General features: G+C 44.1%; 1 protein-coding gene across 4 annotated transcripts in view; it reads left to right on the top strand.

The window, feature by feature from the left end:
• Positions 1-10,476: 10,476 nt before the first annotated feature.
• GABA-B-R1 (gamma-aminobutyric acid type B receptor subunit 1) overlaps positions 10,477-19,822 on the top strand; it is a 121,136-nt gene continuing 111,790 nt past the window's right edge. For 2 of the 4 annotated variants that reach the window (XM_075695846.1, XM_075695852.1), the window contains exons 1-5: positions 10,477-11,101; positions 11,462-11,596; positions 16,842-17,012; positions 18,137-18,238; positions 18,339-18,404. In XM_075695846.1, the coding sequence (XP_075551961.1) occupies positions 10,817-11,101; positions 11,462-11,596; positions 16,842-17,012; positions 18,137-18,238; positions 18,339-18,404 (759 nt within the window). In that variant the 5' untranslated portion in view covers positions 10,477-10,816. The remainder of the gene's footprint in view (positions 11,102-11,461; positions 11,597-16,841; positions 17,013-18,136; positions 18,239-18,338; positions 18,405-19,822) is intronic. The other 2 variants (XR_012829060.1, XM_075695862.1) reach the window with 1 other exon arrangement.

Raw genomic sequence — 19,822 nt, 5'->3', positions numbered from 1 at the left:
TAAGCGCACAGCCACAGGGCTAGACGAGGTTCCCGTTAGGCTGATAAATGAACTGGGACCAAAAAGTAAGGAAGCTCTCGTGAAAGCAGTTGAAAAAACTTTAAAAGATAGACGAATACCAGACAGTTGGCGACAAAGTAGAATGAATTTAATTTATAAAGGTAAGGGGGAGAAAGACAGAATTCACTCGTATAGACCGTTGACCATTACATCGGTAATATACAGGCTAGCAATGCAGGCAATCAAATTAAAGCTTCAAGCATGGGCAGAAAATAATGGCATTTTGGGAGAGCTTCAGAATGGCTTTAGAATAGGTAGGCGTTTGGATGATAACTTGTTTGTTCTTACTCAGTGTATTGAAATATCAAAAGCAGAAAGCAGACCGTTGTATGTGGCCTTTTTGGACATTACAGGAGCATACGACAACGTAGACCGCAGCATTTTGTGGGATATTCTGGAAGGGGAAGGCTTAGGTAACGATTGTATACAGCTTTTCAGAGAGATTTACCTAGAAAATACTGTTTGCGTTGAATGGGAAGGGAGGAGGAGCGCGGAGAAAGTTCATATCAACAAGGGACTGAGGCAGGGGTGCCCTTTATCTCCGCTGCTGTTTATGATGTACATGGTGAGGATGGAGAGGGCGCTAGAAGGAAGTAATATCGGGTTCAATCTATCATACAAACAGGCAGGTACAGTAATAGAGCAGCAACTCCCAGGTTTATTTTATGCGGACGACATTGTGTTGCTCGCAAACAAGCAAAGTGATTTGCAACGTCTGGCTAATATCTGTGGACAGGAAGCCAACAATTTAGGTTTGAAATTTAGTGTTAGAAAATCAGGTGTTATTGTATTCAATGATAACAGTGAACAGACAGTGGAGATACAGGGCCAAGAAATACCTCGGGTAACAGAATATAAATACCTTGGTATATGGATAAACGAAGGCAACGGATATATGGAAACACAGGAAAAAAACCATAACAGTCAAGGGGAAGAGAAATGCAGCCATAATGAAGCACAGAGCGCTATGGGGATACAATAGGTACGAGGTCCTCCGAGGTATGTGGAAAGGGGTAATGGTTCCAGGACTTACTTTTGGAAATGCGGTTGTTTGCTTTAAATCAGGGGTACAATCAGGACTCGACGGGAACCAAAGGTCAGTGGGTCGCCTCGCATTGGGCGCTCACGGGAAGACTACAAATGAAGCTGTGCAAGGGGATATGGGCTGGACTAGTTTTGAAGTGAGGGAAGCTCGCAGTAAAATTGAGTATGAAGAACGGCTGAGGAATATGGAGGAAAGTAAATGGGCTGGGAGAGTGTTCAGGTATCTGTACAGGCAAAACATTGATTCACAGTGGAGGAAAAGAACTAGGAAGCTTACCAGCAAGTATGCGGCCTGTGGGGTGGGCAACACAGCAACAAAGAAGGTCAAGCGGAAAGTCAGAGAGGCTGAATTAATCTCATGGGTGGCGGCAATGGAAAAGAAACCTGCCATGAGTAACTACTTAAGGGGAAAAAACGAAATTAGGAAAGAAACCATTTATGATAACTCAAAGGGAAGCTCATTACTTTTCGAAGCGAGATCGGGATGCCTTAGAACACGCACCTATAAAGCGAGATATAAGAAGGAAGAAGAAGCATGTGCTTGCTGCGGTAAAGCTAGGGAAACGACGGAGCATATTTTATTAGAATGTGAAGACGTCTATCCAGCGGTCGATTTAGGCACCACTGGCCTCCTTGAAGCCCTTGGGTTCAGCGGGAGCAGTGGTAAAGCAAACAGGTCCGCAATAGACATCAGTAAGAGGCGATTGGAGGATTGGTGGAAGAAAAGTAGGGAAACGACAAAAGACGGAGACGTACAAAAGCACAGTTCGCAATAGGGTATCAGAAAATTTGGACGTGGTAGTTCATAGTGTCTTTTTTTTTGTTTCTCATTGATTAACCAAGGTAGGATATTAGGCAGCATAGTAGCAAGAGTTTGGTGGCGCAAGCCACCGCCCCGTTCCAAAGGGGACACTCATAACATCCATCCATCCATCCACGTCAGATTCTTCGGCTGCAGCGTTGGTAAACGCGTGTTTTATACGCGGCGGACGCAGTTTTTCTTTCGTCATGTTTCCATGGCTCTCACTATATTACAGAAATCGGTTCTGCTGGACACTTGGTTGTACAAGAGAGCCGGAAATATTACTGAGTTAATTCCAAATTGAGCAGAATGTCAAGAGAAAGCAGACTTACCGTTTCCATGTTGGATCGCCCAACAGCGTAGATTATTTCGCGACGGGTTGATTTCTGCTGTACTCGGACAAAGCACCACATGTTCAAATGCGCAAAATTTCTGAATAAAGCTTTATTTTGCTAAGCTGCTCTGGTAGCGGCAAAATAAAATGATTTCCTGGTACTTGGGAGTGAAACCTCTTCCAAACAGTCCTTAGGTAACCCGCCTCAGTTTCAAGTGCTTCTTTTTTTCCCGCGATGATTCCCTCTCTTTGTTAAGGGATTTCATGTAGAAATGAAGGCGTGTTAGCAGGAAAAACTTGGTGATGTGGTTGGTAATACTCAGCCCATGAAGTTCACAGCCAATCAAGACATTGTTCTTCCTGAGACAGCATGTCAGCTGATCAAGGCTGTCATAGTGCAGTTGGTTGTTGCTAAACCACATAGAAAAGGTGAGTTCTAACGCCTCTACAAACGAGAAAAGTTCGTGGGATGGGTAGAGCAGACCACCTTTGTCACAAAATTTGGTAAATGTCGAGAGTTCTTTGTTAGCATTCTCCGGATTCACGAGAAGCTGATCAAAACAGTCTTTGCAGTGAGTTTTCAGGATGGTCTTTCGTGCAACATACCCTGCAATGTAAAACACCAGGCGGCTGTCGCTCGTTTTTTCATTGTACACATGGTCAGAGAGAAGCTCAGATTTCTGGAGCCTTTGTGAAGCATCTTCTATCTGTCCTCTGTCAAGAAGTTCATCCACTTCACCGCCTGCTTCCTTCTCACCCAGCAAAAACTGCAGGGTGCCTCCTTCACAGTTTCCGCTGCTCGGCGCTTTCACTAAGTTATAAAAACTTAGGCAATTAACAGTGATGAGGAACTGGGTTGCGTTGGGGTGGTCATTACAGCCGGAAAACTGACGTATGACGCCAAACAGTTTTTCCAGGCTATCCTGACAAAGGCGGCTTGTCAGCAAGTACTTGTACCCAAGCTTGTCATGGACATACTTTAACAGATCTAATGTTGCATGGAGGGTAACCCTCAGTCCTTCAGCTGTGCTTGCTGACAAAAAACCTACTCTGGAAGGTGCCAAGGATCTTTCCCATTTGTTAAGGTACTCGATGAAATCTTTGATGTTTTTCTCTTGAATGGACCCAAGTCTTAGAGCTTCGGATGGAATACGTGCTGTCATCGCCTCTATTAGCTTGGCCATTGTGCTGACAAATGCCTCAGTTGCTGCTGGGTCACCCCAATTCCTTTGAATTTCATTCTTGTAAAAGAAAAGGCCACGAACGACTTCTGAGCTGAAAAGTTGGAATGCTAAGTTCACCCTCATTTTCTCAAAATTATTGGGCTTCACGTGGCATGCACTAATTTTTGGCATGACCTTGAGGGTGACTGCACATTTATCTTCCTCGTGTGCCACCCTGATGTGCTCAATGTAGGCAGCACCATCCGGAGTTTTGTAGAAGCACTTCAGGAAACCGTTCCTTACGCATTTTATCAAGTGGGGAAAATCTGACATAAAAAAAAGACGTCTTTCTTTATCAACAGGATGAGCAACCGACGACTTCACACAGCTCGAGGAACCAGATATTCCAAATATGCGCCACATAGAGCGGTTCCATGAAGCGCCATCAGCTGTCACAAAATCAACCTTCAGGCCAGCTTTTTCGGCAAGAATCACAGCTTCTAGGACGATTTTCGACAACAGAGCTGCCTTCACATTGCCCCTTGAGGCAAAAACACCAAGTATTTGATGCCAAGAACCGCTTAGAGGTTGAAACATGACCACTAGACCGTGATCACAAGGCACATGTTTCTCACTTTCGGGGGTGAATTTTCCTAAGTCCACAAGTCCCTCAATCTTTCCCCCTCCAACTACACTGAAACACTCCGACAGTTTCATCTCATCTATTATCAGGCCACCGTGGCACCTGAATTCATCCATGGTCTTCGTTTTCTTGCCAATCCCTGCAAGCACAAGGGAGTTGAAGCCAAACCCGCTCTTATACTTCCGCATATATGTCTTCAAGCAGGTTCTGTTCGGGAGTGTTAGTATTCCCTCTCTTCTGACGTGCTCGTAGAGTCTTGGACTCTTCATGCGCATTATAATGCACTCGAGTAGCCAATCTGGGTTGTATTTCATCCCTCTCAGTGATTTGCGACGAGCTGCCTGAAAACACTGCAGTACCGCGAGCCTTTGCTTAGGTGGAAGAGCTTTTAATCTGTCTTCCAGGACGCTCTCTTCCAGTTCTACACTCTGCCTCTCAAGATCCTTGATGGTTTGTGTGTAGACTGACAACTTGGCCTTGAGTCGCCGAACAGTTTGCGTTTGAAGTTTTTTCTTCCTTGAGAGTCTGGGAGCTGAATTCTGGCTACGACGCTTTTTTGATCGCTGGTTCAAAAGAGCTTTTCTTAGATGCTTGCACATCACACATGGCCTACTGTCATGCGCTACACCACGACACTTTATGCTTGAAATGATTGCGTCAAAAAAGTGAAATTTCTTGCTTCCCAACGCAAACGGAAATTCATCGACTGTGCCGGCTCCAACACAGACTTCCATGCTGTCGACCTCTTTCAAAAGAGATGTAGGATCGGTGGATGACAGCCCCGACTGGCGCACTCCCTTTAAAAAAACATCTTGTTTCACACAGTTCGCTTCTTGTGAAAACACAACCAGCTTGCTTGCATATAGGACCCGTTTATCCTTCCCTGGTTTGCACACACTGTAAGCCACAGTCAACGGCGAAGGGTTCAACGTGTGCATGCCCCACGAACACGACGGTAAAGTGAGGTCCTGAAACGAAGCTGTGCAGTACGGAACCTCCTCGAAGCCCACACTCACAGAAACGGCACTGTCTTCTGCACATTTCTTCTTGGCTGGAGCTGTGGGTTCAGGCTTTGCGGGCCGCTTCCTGTCAGGCGGCAGTTGCTTCGATAAATACTTTGGTAGGTTTGGGAAAAGCGTGGGCACAGCTCCAGGAAGCAACAGAGGCCTGCTTCTTTCGATTCGGACGAGCTCTCCATTCACTGTGTGCTCAAAGTACCTTGAAATGTACCTTGTGTCGAAATGAAGCTCGCACACCGCAGAGTTCTTCTCGAGTTGTTTGTCAGCACGCGGTATAGCCCGCTGCCACTGCGCCAACGCCAGTTCATTCTTGGGTACACCAAACAGCGACAGTTTCATCTTGCACGATTTGTAGCCAGTAGTGCACCCAGGCACAAAACAGTGGCTCTGTTTTCTGGGCATCACCACACATACAGCGCACAAGAAATAACTCACACAACTGCCGGCAAAGCCGAGAGAAACACGTGCAGCACAGCTCACGCCAGCGTATGCCACCGCGCCTTGCCCATCGACTGACGTGCAAACGTCGTCGAGCGCCGCCTGTCGGATCCTCCTCAAAGGCCTCAGTGGACCGCATACGGCGAGCGGCGCGCTGCTCACACTTCCCCCTTGTAGCCACTGTAACAGAACGTAGCAAGTAGAAATGTTTTACAATGTTTACATTGTTGCTTGCCAGGTAATGTTTCTAGGCTAAGGCCGCTAAGGTCTGAGCGCCGCCAAGTGCCGCCGGTGGTGCCAGGCGTTCGAAGACAGTGGCACCACAGAACATCTGGGTGGCCCGAGAACCCACAAGCGCTACAACACTAAGAAACGAAAAAAAAAACAAGAAAGGAAGAAATGCTACAACATATGAAATGAAATTTTGCGAACATTCCAAGTTTAACGCAGGCATAAATGGTTCTTTAACTTGGGTTTAGTTTGGGATTTAGCGGGGTTTTTGGTTTTGGCGGTCTGTACTATTACTAGCCCATACATAAATGCACATTCACTCACGTTAAATAAGCAGTGGGAGGCATGGCTTGCGGACGAGGGAAAGGAGAGCCAAGTGGCTCTCCTGGACCAAGCCCAGCGAGCCGCTCGCGCCAGTGGAGCCCTGGACGAAGGGCCCGACCACGCTCGCCTACTTTAAATTCTTTTTGAAAAATACTATTTTTTTCCTTCCTTCCATATAGTTTCATATTCTTCCTTCCTTCCTTGGTTTCGGCTGTATGTCCTCGTGTGCGGCCGTGCTATCCGCCATAAATATGCTACAGTTTTCTAGGGTTTCTAGTTCCATATGTCTAGTTCACTGTGTTAACTATAGATATGCTATCCGCATCACGACCTACTGATCCGCATATCGCCCTGCTTGCCTGCTTGCGGGGGAGCACCGTGCAGGGGAGTGTAACCACAGAACACCTATACAAACTTAGAGAAGGGAAACTGTACCTTCCACAGTGCTACGGAAATAAGCGTAGCGGTGGCGTCGTGAACTAAAGTATGTGACCACGGGTGGCGCTGTACAACAGAAAATTCTGGAAGGGGAAGGCTTAGGTAACGATTGTATACAGCTTTTCAGAGAGATTTACCTAGAAAATACTGTTTGCGTTGAATGGGAAGGGAGGAGGAGCGCGGAGAAAGTTCATATCAACAAGGGACTGAGGCAGGGGTGCCCTTTATCTCCGCTGCTGTTTATGATGTACATGGTGAGGATGGAGAGGGCGCTAGAAGGAAGTAATATCGGGTTCAATCTATCATACAAACAGGCAGGTACAGTAATAGAGCAGCAACTCCCAGGTTTATTTTATGCGGACGACATTGTGTTGCTCGCAAACAAGCAAAGTGATTTGCAACGTCTGGCTAATATCTGTGGACAGGAAGCCAACAATTTAGGTTTGAAATTTAGTGTTAGAAAATCAGGTGTTATTGTATTCAATGATAACAGTGAACAGACAGTGGAGATACAGGGCCAAGAAATACCTCGGGTAACAGAATATAAATACCTTGGTATATGGATAAACGAAGGCAACGGATATATGGAAACACAGGAAAAAACCATAACAGTCAAGGGGAAGAGAAATGCAGCCATAATGAAGCACAGAGCGCTATGGGGATACAATAGGTACGAGGTCCTCCGAGGTATGTGGAAAGGGGTAATGGTTCCAGGACTTACTTTTGGAAATGCGGTTGTTTGCTTTAAATCAGGGGTACAATCAGGACTCGACGGGAACCAAAGGTCAGTGGGTCGCCTCGCATTGGGCGCTCACGGGAAGACTACAAATGAAGCTGTGCAAGGGGATATGGGCTGGACTAGTTTTGAAGTGAGGGAAGCTCGCAGTAAAATTGAGTATGAAGAACGGCTGAGGAATATGGAGGAAAGTAAATGGGCTGGGAGAGTGTTCAGGTATCTGTACAGGCAAAACATTGATTCACAGTGGAGGAAAAGAACTAGGAAGCTTACCAGCAAGTATGCGGCCTGTGGGGTGGGCAACACAGCAACAAAGAAGGTCAAGCGGAAAGTCAGAGAGGCTGAATTAATCTCATGGGTGGCGGCAATGGAAAAGAAACCTGCCATGAGTAACTACTTAAGGGGAAAAAACGAAATTAGGAAAGAAACCATTTATGATAACTCAAAGGGAAGCTCATTACTTTTCGAAGCGAGATCGGGATGCCTTAGAACACGCACCTATAAAGCGAGATATAAGAAGGAAGAAGAAGCATGTGCTTGCTGCGGTAAAGCTAGGGAAACGACGGAGCATATTTTATTAGAATGTGAAGACGTCTATCCAGCGGTCGATTTAGGCACCACTGGCCTCCTTGAAGCCCTTGGGTTCAGCGGGAGCAATGGTAAAGCAAACAGGTCCGCAGTAGACATCAGTAAGAGGCGATTGGAGGATTGGTGGAAGAAAAGTAGGGAAACGACAAAAGACGGAGACGTACAAAAGCACAGTTCGCAATAGGGTATCAGAAAATTTGGACGTGGTAGTTCATAGTGTTTTTTTTTTTTGTTTCTCATTGATTAACCAAGGTAGGATATTAGGCAGCATAGTAGCAAGAGTTTGGTGGCGCAGGCCACCGCCCCGTTCCAAAGGGGACGCTCATAACATCCATCCATCCATCGGAAACGGGGTTTTGCACAGTATGGTCGCTTTACCTACTGGGTTCTGGCTGATGCGCATCGATCGTGCTCCCGCCAGTTAGGTCACAGAACACCTATACAAACTTAGAGAAGGGAAACTGTACCTTCCACAGTGCTACGGAAATAAGCGTAGCGGTGGCGTCGTGAACTAAAGTATGTGACCACGGGTGGCGCTGTACAACAGGAAACGGAAACGGGGTTTTGCACAGTATGGTCGCTTTACCTACTGGGTTCTGGCTGATGCGCATCGATCGTGCTCCCGCCAGTTAGGTTGCTGTGTGGCAAACGTAGCGCCTACATATGTATGTAGGCGCTACGTTTGCCACACAGCAACCAAACTGGCGGGAGCACGATCAAGGCGCAGCAGAATATATGTAGCGCTGAGTCATATCGAGTTAAGGCACACTCTGAACTGACTTTTAAGGGCATCCCGAGCGGTTTTTCGTTTATTACGCCGCCGTTACCCCGAGTTGTGCCGCCGCGCTCCAGCTGTTGCATTTCGTGTAGGGCTACTGACAGAGTGCGGTTTCCAGGTGGCACGATGGCCTCGACTGGAATAAACGCACACACCAAAGATTGAGTAAGCTTGAAAATATTTTATTTGCATTTTACAAGTACAACAAAAAGCACACGTCTACGGATCCACACAAACGCGGTTACATAGTCAAGAACATAGTCAAGAAATGGCTCATTAATAAGGGTAGCACAGACGCACAAGAAAGAAGACCTAAGCTACAAAACGTACAGTCGGCTGCTAAACATAACTTCTCTGTCACCGCGTGTCACTTTTATACAGCATCTTTAGAGCCCTACCAGGCCGGGTAATTTGGCGAAAAGAACGCAACAGCTTACGGCCGTCAGCTGCCTCTTCCTTACGGGTGTCATAATTATCCTAATCTCCGCATCAACGTCGTGCAAGTCCGCATACAGGTATCTGTATCTGAACCGCATGTGCCAGCTTAATACATGTGTAGTGAAATTATGATAACCACTGCGTCTTATCAAACGTATTGGTTTTGCAAATGCGCATTACAGCTGACGGAACGACATACTGTAAGTGAAGCACAAGAGAACAAGGACAAAAGGAGGATGCAACACTTGAAGAAGAAGTGAAGAATTAGTAGGCGTACAGCAAACAAGCGATGACGGAGAACACACAATGATGCATCGGGTGTTCTGTGACATCGCTTTGCGTACTTACGGTGTTATGGAGATCAACGGCATAAAAACGTACCTTCAAGCGTATTCCGTCAACCTCCGCCGCATTCATTATGATAATCAACGCCTAAACAAAATGAGGCACTATTTTTTGCCAAGAGTAGACCTCTTTACAGCAAGTCTGTGTAATGACTCGCAGACGAAACCAGCATGCTTTCGAAAATGTTTTACCGCCGTAGTATTCGAACGCCAACGGCCAGGAAACACATCGATACCAATAGGCTGTCGGCTGTCGGTGGTTAATCAAGTACAAAAACCTTGACGCTATGACTAAAAAGCAGCTTCAACAATCAAATTTAAAAAAAAATCAACTGCCTATTTGCCTGAGGTAAAAAAACATCCTTAGACACCTCGATTGTTCATGTCAATGGTTTGTGTAAATTAAGAAAATTAGCATGTTCAGCGCCCCTAGCAGAGAAAGCACCAATTAAAGTATTCGACCAAATTACAGTAGCTCCACTTGCGCGCTTACGCTGAAACGCGCCTCGATTGATTTTTCGCCCTCTGTGGCCATTTGTTGAACTTGAGAGTGTGCGGGGCCTGGTGTAACTCTCGTAGACACTAGCACCAGAGCATACGCCAGAGCATAGCCAAGTGGCATGGCCCGCATGGCTGCATGTGGCTGCTATAAAGGAAAAGAGCATACGCCAGAGCGTAGCCAAGTGGCATGGCAGCCGCATGGCTGCATGTGGCTGCTATAAAGGAAAAGTCTATACAACATCATATGCGAAACTGTGCGAACAACGCCTGCGGCGGCAGCGTCATCGAATAAAGAACCAACTGGGGCATCCCCACGTCGGCGACATAGCAAAATCAGTCAGGAGATCTGATGAGCCTCATTCGTCCCTGTGAAAAATTTTTCTGCCACTTATCTTTGTATAAGACGATGTGCAAAACGTGAACAAGGTGAAAGGAGGAGCCCTGTATCTTTGTATAAGTCACTTGTTTTTTGTTTTTTTAAAGGGTGATAAAACAGAACCCATCTTGCGCATCAGGAAACGACGGTTGCCCAGCAACGGTTTCTCCCTCCCCCGCTTCTCTCTATGCAAGCGAGAGTCCTCTCTCGCTTCTCGCCGCGCTCGGACGGCAGGGTGCTCGGCTTGCGCGTTATGCGGTGGGGGTGGGGGCAGTGACGGGGGTGTGCGGTGGCGTCAGCCGACAAGTGTGCTTGTTTTGCTTGTTGTGCCTATACGCCGGCAGTGGCAGCAAGTTGTTTTCGTCGTCGCTAATTGCGTCTAGCCAATGCCGTGGTCTCGATCGTGTGGATGCAGTCCGAGGCGACCCCGGTCAGCGGCAGGGACGCTCACGAGCGCGGCCTCGGTGATCCACTCACCCAGTTTGTGGCCGCGGCATTGAACAGCACGGAGCGGTAGCCCTGCGCGGCGATCGATACACCAAGAGAGGCAACCGTAGGAATGAACGCGATGGATGGAACTTCTGCCCTTTTCCTGGCCGCGCTGATGTGTTTGGCCGCGCTGTTGCAATACGCGAGCCCTTTGCAACCGAACGAAAAAGTCGAGACAGGAGTGCAAAAGCTGAAGAGTCTGTACATAGCTGCAGTGTTCCCCATGAAGGGCCATGGTGGCTGGCTCGGCGGTCAAGGATGTCTTCCAGCGGCGCTTATGGCACTGGAAGACGTCAACAAGCGATCGGATCTCTTGATTGGCTACAAGCTCGAAATTGACTGGAGGGACAGCCAGGTGCGTCGTCCTTGACATATATTTGTCGAGACACCGAAACACATCGCGCAGCCGGGCGACCTTTGACATTTCAAGCAATGCTGCTCTTTTGGCAGATGTTTAATTCACACTGGCATTTGATTTGGCAAATGGTGCATTAATAATCGTTCAGCTAGCTGTCGCGCAAATCACGTCCCTTGTTATGGTTACGAGTTGTCTTGAGAATGCAGTGTTTGTTCACCGCGGTCTTGCGCGTGTAGTGTTTCTGCCGAGCAATATAATCTGTGCTGTAAATGTGGCTGGCTGCACGTTGTTCGTTGTTTTCAAGGAGACATTATTACCTTAAAAACAACTTCCTCATTTTGCTGCTCTCATTTGCAGTGCAATCCTGGCCTAGCTGCGACAGTCATGTATGACCTGCTCTACAATGAGCCGCAGAAATTGATGCTGCTTGGAGGTTGCAGCATTGTCTGCTCTACGGTAGCAGAAGCTGCTAAAATGTGGAACTTGGTAGTTGTAAGTGCTTTTTTTTTTTTTTGTGCCTATCATGTAGTGCTTAGACAGCTCGAAACTGAATTTGAACAGAAAGCAGAAAACATCACAGATTTGGCAGAGCCAGTCGTTGCTCACAGCACAAAGCATGTTTGTAAATACGTGTAATTTGAGAGCAGAGTGCATGCATGCAACTTGCTAAATGTGCTAACACTTCTCACGTCATTTCTAGGTGCTTTTGTTATAGCACAAATTGTAAAGACATGTTGCTGCATCATTATATTTTTGCTAGTGGATCCACTGCTTATAAAATATGGACTAATCATTCTTTGGAAAATTCTGCCAAACAATGATGAAAGACATTTCTAAATATCTGAGTGGTGTGTTTCAATTGGTAAATGGTGTGAGGTTGGTCAATACGTGTGAGATGCAGCTGACCACCCTCGTCCCCTGTGCTTCATACTTTCGGTAGGCATTATACTTTTGGTATCATTGACCTCTGCATGAACAATTCCCACTATGAACTGGTGGCAATGGAAGGACTTTTTTTCTAGGTGGTAGTTGAAGTTAAAATACTAGGGCTTCTTTTTGTTTTTTCATTCCCCTATGGCCGAGTGTTCTTTAGTTTTGTTTAGGTTCTTTTATCAGTAAGGAAATGTCACATCAAGCACAGGTCACTAGTGCCCTACTAGGTTACAATTAGCTGCTGTCACTATTTTTTGTACATAGTTGGTATACCATTTCTCATGTTCTTTCAACTACAACAAAGTTTGTCAGTAATGCCTCAAAATTTTATCCTTTGCTGAAAGCTTTAACTATATTATCTTTGCTGTGACAGGTAAACTTTCCATTTTGGTGCATTCATCTGAGGTGTGCCAGTGGAGATTTTTTCTCCATTTACAGTGTCGCTTTAGATTGCCTTTTGGCAATCTAAAGTGATTGAATATCTAAATCTTATTAAATAGCAGCAGAACTGTCATGCTGCAGAGTTCAATAGAAGAACTGTTGTCAGTGCACCCATGCTAAACATATCAATTGAGGTTTGAATTGAATTCTGGGGTTTTACGTGCCAAAACCATGATTTAATTATGAGGCACGGCATAGGGAGGGACTCTGGAATAATTTTGACCTCCAGGGGATCTTTAGCATGCCCCTATAGCGTGGGATACGAGTGTTTTTACATTTCACCCGCCGTGGTTGCTCAGTGGCTATGGTGTTAGGCTGCTGAGCAGAAGGTCGCGGGATCAGATCCCGGCCATGGCGGCCGCATTTTGATGGGGGAGAAATGCGAAAACACCCGTGTACTTAGATTTAGGTGCACATTAAAGAACCCCAGGTGGTCGAAATTTCCGGAGTCCTCCACTACGGCATGCCTCATAATCAGAAAGTGGTTTTGGCGCGTAAAACCCCATAATTTAATTTTTTTTTTTTTTTTACATTTCGCCCCATTCGAAATTTGGCTGCCGTGACTGAAATTTGATCTCACGACGTCATGCTTAGCAGTGCAACGCCATAGCCGCTAAGCCACTGTGGTGGCTGACCTATATTATATTTGTGACTTATATTACCTGCCACAATAGCTTAATGGCTACAGCATTGCACTACTGAGCTCGGGGTTGCGGGTTCGATGCCGGCTGCGGTCACCACATTTCACGGGGGGTGAAATGTAAAAATGCTTGGGTGCTTAGATTTAGGTGTACATTAAAGAACCTTTGGTGGTTTAAATAAACCTGCCCTACCACACTTTGGCATGCCTCAATATCATATTGTGGTTTTGGCATGTAAACCCCAACATTACTTATGTTGTTCTAATTTGTCTTTAAGCAGTGTGATATATAAGCGAAGATGTGGTTGTTATATTTTATGACTTCAGGTTTACTGATTTTCTTATGTAGTGTAACTAAAGCCTTTTGCTATCAGATAAATACCCATTTTTATTTGCAAGCTTTTGCACCTCAAAGCCAGCTTTATAGAAATTCAGTTAAGCTTAGGTCCTGCTATAAGAGCAGTCTTTGCAGAAGCTGTAAAGCATGCTTTATAACAACCAGTAAGGCTAAAGACATAAACAGCTCAAGAAACGGGACAAGGAAGAGAGACAAGCACGTCATGTACCAACTAGCCCAACAGTAAACACCAATTGAAGTTGTTTCCATGACGTTATCTTTGACATAGTTCTTTTTTTTTCCAAGCCCTGAAGAAAGCTAATAAATGAAATGAAACATGAAAAAAAAAAAGAAGACAGCACCGTGTGCTTGTGTGTCTCATATGCAGTGTTCTTAACTGTTCTTCCAAAGACAAGCCCACATGCCTGTTGTAACAGAGGCCCATGAGCATGTTTCGATCTGCTTTCAGTACCGGCCTATCCCTTATCGTTCCAGACCATGCTGACCTGGCTTCCTGGATGCCAGGGCCAGTTGCTTCCTTTTACAAACGAACATACGGCATTCTATAGAAACAAACATTCTATGGAAATATGACTGATAATGCCACAAACCAAAGGTGCAAATACGCAGTAACGTCATTTTTTAAAAATATTTCAAGTGTAAAAGATCACATCATTGCAACAACTTCATTGGGTGTTATTGAGCATGCTCTACAACATTTATGGTCACACTAATGCCTTAAATTAATAGCTAAAGCTTTTCATAATTGAACTTTGCTAATTTGGTTACTAATCATATTTAAAAAAATAGTAATCTTACTTGGAGAGAGAGAGATAAAAGTAAAGATGGGGAGGTTAACCAGTGGATATCTGTGGTATGCCATTGCTCTCAATCACCTAAAATGCACCACCCTTAAAAAAAAAAAAAGCTTGATATAGGTTCCTTGAAACACCCAGTATAATTTGTCATTTAAAGGGGAAACATTATTTTTTTTACATATATTGAACATTATCTTTTCATATGCACCACAGTTTCATTCAGTTCATGTTCACTTCCTGGCCTTTTTAATGTACCCCTATAGCGTGTATAGATGCAATTAACTAAATTTGTCATATATGAGCCATTACTAAAAAATGCACATGCTAAATGTCGGAGCTAAACTGATGGCTTATCGTGCTCAAATTCCACACGTAGGTGGCATATCACAGTGCATTTTGCTTAATAGCATGTTTCAATGTAGTACTTCCCCCTACTTCATCTTCAGTAAATCAGGATTACGCATTGCCTGCAAGTGCATACTTCGGATTTATATCCCAGTCACACTGGGTGCTTTGAATCATGATCGATGCCACTCAGCCTCTGTCACGATTGTAAGTGCTCATGTGATTGAGTATTATACTGCTTTCCTTATCTATACAACATTCTGTATTACCCATACACTTTGTCCACATTGTGCTTAAAGCATTGTGTATCACACACTCATGATAGATGGGCGATATCTCTGTTTCCTTGCAGAAGGGTTGAAGACTGGCATAGTTGGTTCATGTTCAACGGTGTGAACCAGTGAAAGCAGACAAAGCACTCAAGGATGAAACACTGCAGTGTACTTCTTGTGTGCTGTGTGCTTTTGCTAGTTTGGATATCTGTTTCTATTCATTCAGTCTAGATAGTGATATTTATTTCCAACCACACTGCATGCATATGCTATCTTTTGCCTTGCTCTCTAAGTGCCACAGCAAAATTAGTGACACACTGTGGTGACACAAGGCCATTGGGCACTGGCTTCATTGTTGCCCATTGTGTGCATGCACCAAACCCAACATATAGCCCTTGCTGCTAGAATGTGTTGCCTGTTACGTGTGACTAGATTGATTTAGCATTTGTCATGGAAACAAGGAGTTTGGGGTTTGATCCTTCCCGAGTGCAGTGCAGTGTTCAGTTTGATTGATCGCAATGTAATGCACTTGCTGTACATTAAGGCTTTTGCATAGGAGCATGACTTGTTAATAAACTTGCCCCACAAGCTGCATAAGTCTGCTGTCAAGAGGACAATAGCGCTTTGCCTGAACCACATTGTTTGTCGCAAATTTGTATGTGATAAACAGCACAATATCAGATGCACACAAAGATAGAAGCAATTATTTTGAATGCTGCTCTTTTCTAAATTTTCTGCAGAAGATGTCGTTCTATTAGCAAGTATGAGTAATAACACACCAAAAGCACTAAGGAATCAGTGATCGGAAATGGATGTATTATTATTGTTAAATGGAAAGTTCAGCACTTGCATTGGTTCTCACTTTTGAAACTTACGCTTGATGAAACAGCCCAAACAGCTTGAGTGAAAGCCACCTAACTTCTGTACATTTTCATTGGGCCTTAGGTGGACCTCAACTTACGTAAATTAAATATCTTTTGATGAAATGAGAGCCAGCTATTGCTCAGTATTTATGTGGGAAGGATTTATAATGACACAAGCTCCTTAATGTGCTGTTCTAATATAGTATGGAAAGAACAGGGGTTATTGTGGTTAACAAAATCAACACTACTGCAAGCTGCTTCTTAGATGAAAAAATATTTAGGTGTCCCACACAGTTCTTAAGCCAAACAAGACAGAAGTTAAGAGGAAGATTGAGGCTTGAATTGAATAGCAGTGGTTAAGCAAGGAATGTCACTGGAGCGTATGTTTTAACAAGCTGTTTTTTCTACTATTCATACTGTTAATAAAGTAGTTTCTTCAAGCACTCTGCCACTGTCCTCACATGATATGAGCAGTTCATTGCTTTTTTTACTGAGATGCACAGTGGCTGTGATAGCATTGCAAACAGCCACAATGAGAAAAAAGTTTTTGAAGGTCTAAGGCATCCAGAAACTAGTGAACTTTTGTTTTTAGATTCTTTTTCCCTTGTGAATGCTTCTCTGTGTTTTGTATTTAAAAGTGGTAAGTATTGAAAGCTTAAATATGATACTTCTTATGGTCATGGGGATGTTTCTCTTTCTATCAGGATTTTCTTTAGTGGAAGGCTCCTAGAAATTGAAAACAATTGTCAGCCATGGCTTTGACCTTTCAAGCATAATAGTTTCGGTGCTTTTCAGACTTGAGTAAAATTGTTTAGTCCATCAAGACAGACTTAACTGTCAGCCATTTAGTGCAAAATAAAGATGCAGTTCACAGGGTGCTTCAGGAATGTCTATTCATGGCTGTTCAAAATGTAGCATCTCCTACATGATGACTTGGCATACTTCTATGTCCAGCCGTTTTCTGTGTCTGTAGTTTGCTCTTGTGCTTTAAATTTGTTATGACTTGACGTTTCTGTGGCCTACTTTGTATTTGCATATATTATAGTTGCAATGACTTGGCATTTGCATGGCCAAACTTCTCTTTGCAGATATCGTATGGGTCTAGCTCACCTGCACTCTCCAATAGAAAACGTTTTCCAACATTCTTCAGGACTCATCCATCAGCTACTATTCACAATCCTACGCGCATCAAGTTGTTTCAGAAGTTCTCATGGTCAAGAATTGCTATCATTCAAGAAGCTGAAGAAGTTTTTATATCTGTAAGTGGTGTTGGTCTATGTTTTTTGAAAGGCAGTATGAAATTAGATTGAAGTGGCTTAATGTACAGTGCAAACTTTCTGGATCAAATCTCAGCCATGGTGGCCGCATTTCGATGGGGGCAAAATGCGAAAACACCCGTGTACTTAGATTTAGGTGCAGGTTAAGAAACCCCAGGTGGTCCAAATTATTCCAGAGTCTCTCGCTACAGTGGGCTTCATAATCAGATTGCTGTTTTGGCACGTAAAACCTCATAATTTTTTTTTAAATTTCCTACCCTTTCTGATTCTTCCTTCCTTTTTTTTCTTTTTAATCAGAGCTGTAGCCTTGCTGATCTTTATTTCCTCACTATTGTGCATGGAGAAAAAAATCTTAAAAGTGGGCTGGTCTGCCCTTTTCTAGTTTGTGAAATTGCGTTCTGTATGAATATTCAGTCTATCATCTGTACATGGGATGATGGCTTGAGAGCTTATGTGGTTTCATTTCGAAAATTTTCTTAACATTTTTTTAAATTTTAGAATGCTCTTACGTCACCTTTTAAATAGTGTACATAGTGCTTGTTTCAGTGCACAATTCTTAATAGTACTTAAGCGGTCAGTGCAGCCACTGCACCTTTGTACACAAATATCTGTGTCCCTCACTTGTAAGTCTCAATGGTAGGACAATATTTTTACTGAATCTATTGACAACACATTGCAGATCTCTTAAAAAGCAATTCTTTTTCATTATCATTTCTGTACAAAGAATGATTGCTATATTCTGTTTCCTATTTGAATTGACCCACAACAATGGCTCAGTGGCTATGGAATTCTGTTGCTGAGAACAAGGATTGATTCCCAGCTGTGGCAGCCACATTTAGGTGGAGGCTAAATGTAAAAAAATGCTAATGTACTGTACTTCAATTTAAATGCACATTAAAGAACCCCAGGTGGTCAAAATGAATCTGGAGCCCTCCACTGCGGTGTCCCTCCTAACCCACTGTGCAGTTAGGGGACATTAAACCCCACAATTTATTTATTTTTTATCATATTTTATTTCCTGGCCAGCCACTTGTTTTACATAGGACGTGGTATTTTGCTAGTAAGTTTGATGTGCTTGTGGGCATTTACTTGCTTCACTTTTGCAGACAGGTGAAGACTTAGAAGCACGTTGTAAAGAAGCGCACATTGAAATTGTTACCAGGCAAAGCTTTCTAACTGATCCCACAGATGCAGTCAAGAATCTTGTGGTGAGTCTTGTGCTTTTGCTGCTTCAGAGGTTGCTTGTTCCTGTACCTTTTGTAGTGTGTATGTGATAAAGAAGTGTTTCCTTTACATTTCTGTCTACAGAGGCAAGATGCACGGATCATTGTTGGCATGTTTTATGTTGCTGCAGCCAGACGAGTATTTTGTGAGGTATGTGCAACTGTGTACCTAGAAGTGCACTTTAGTTAGCTTTATTTTGACCTACATTTTCATCTTGACATTGTGCTTGCTTGCAATATTTAAAACGTACCGTATTGGTTCAGTTCTAGCATGCTCTCATGTGTAACATGCACCTGATTTTCATGGCGAGTAATGAAAGATTCAATGCCCTTGTCATTCCACTCAAAAGTTTTTCATGGCAGGAGAGAGTAATGGTGATTTGTGCTTACTTCGAAAAAGAAATTTATTGCATCTGGGCTACAGTTGATTGGGTATCGCTCATCATCACTGTCAGACGCCTCCTTATCATTATCAACAGCCCCAGAGCATCACATCTTCAGTGCCATCTATGGCATTTCAAATGCTGCATTTCCTAAACACCTTGCAGACAACGGCAACCTGATAAACTTGCAGAGCAGGCACAAAGCTCCTACAGCTCCTACAGGTCCATTCTGGACACTTGAAAATTTCACAATGTTCATGAATTCTGCCATGTTGAAGTCTTGAGCCAGTCACTGAAACTGTAGGTGTGTACTCTGTTCACAAATTCCGCCATGTTGACCTGTTGAACTAACCACAGAAGCTGTAGCCACCTGCTAGGTTCACGGATTCCGCTGTGTCAATATCTTGAGCCAATTCGCTATGTCAATATCTTGAGCTGATTGCAGAAGCTGTAGCTCTGCACTATGTTCACAAATTCCACCATGTTGCCATCTTGAGCCAACCACAGATGCTGTGGTTGGCTCAAGATGGTTCACAGAGCTCAGTTGGCTCTCAGAGCCAGTCAGACACTACAAAATGGTGTTTTTGACAAGATATTGTAATTTGGCAGTCGGAATTATAGTGATGTGGGGATTGGATTACAGAAATTTTTAATACCAATGATGGTTGTTTGTCACTTTTGTAGTACTGGTTTTGTACTCGATTCTAATGCACATGTTATATTTTAGTAATTCCTTCCATAAAAAGTGTATGTTAGAATAGAGTAAATGCAGTATTCAACAGTCTTGCATTTATTACCATACGCAGTACAGGAAATCTCGAGACAGGTGATGTGGGTATGGCATTATTGAAGCTATTGATGCTTGGAAAAATAATAATAAAAGATTAAAGTAGAAAATGTCTAAGGCTTTAAGGAGGCAGTTGACTTTTTCACACACTGGTACATATTGGGGGGATTGGCGCCTTTGGGGATTGGCGCCCTGGCACGTTTGCATGGGCAGTAACCTGTTCTGTCATCCTTATGCCACTCCCCCTTTCCATTCGTGACGGTTGTCGCTGGTGGCGCTCCACTCGCTATGGTTTGCGGTGGGGGCACTTGCGTTGCGGGGGTAGCCGCTGTCTGCTCCTGCTGACGGAAGCGCAGGTATTCTCTTCAGGACCATCACTGGGTACGTACCGGGTCGTCC

Source organism: Dermacentor variabilis, chromosome 1 (genome assembly GCF_050947875.1).
Source record: "Dermacentor variabilis isolate Ectoservices chromosome 1, ASM5094787v1, whole genome shotgun sequence".
Classification (NCBI taxonomy): domain Eukaryota; kingdom Metazoa; phylum Arthropoda; class Arachnida; order Ixodida; family Ixodidae; genus Dermacentor; species Dermacentor variabilis.
Note: the sequence above shows the minus strand (reverse complement) of the source record. Positions and strands in the feature narration are given on the sequence as shown.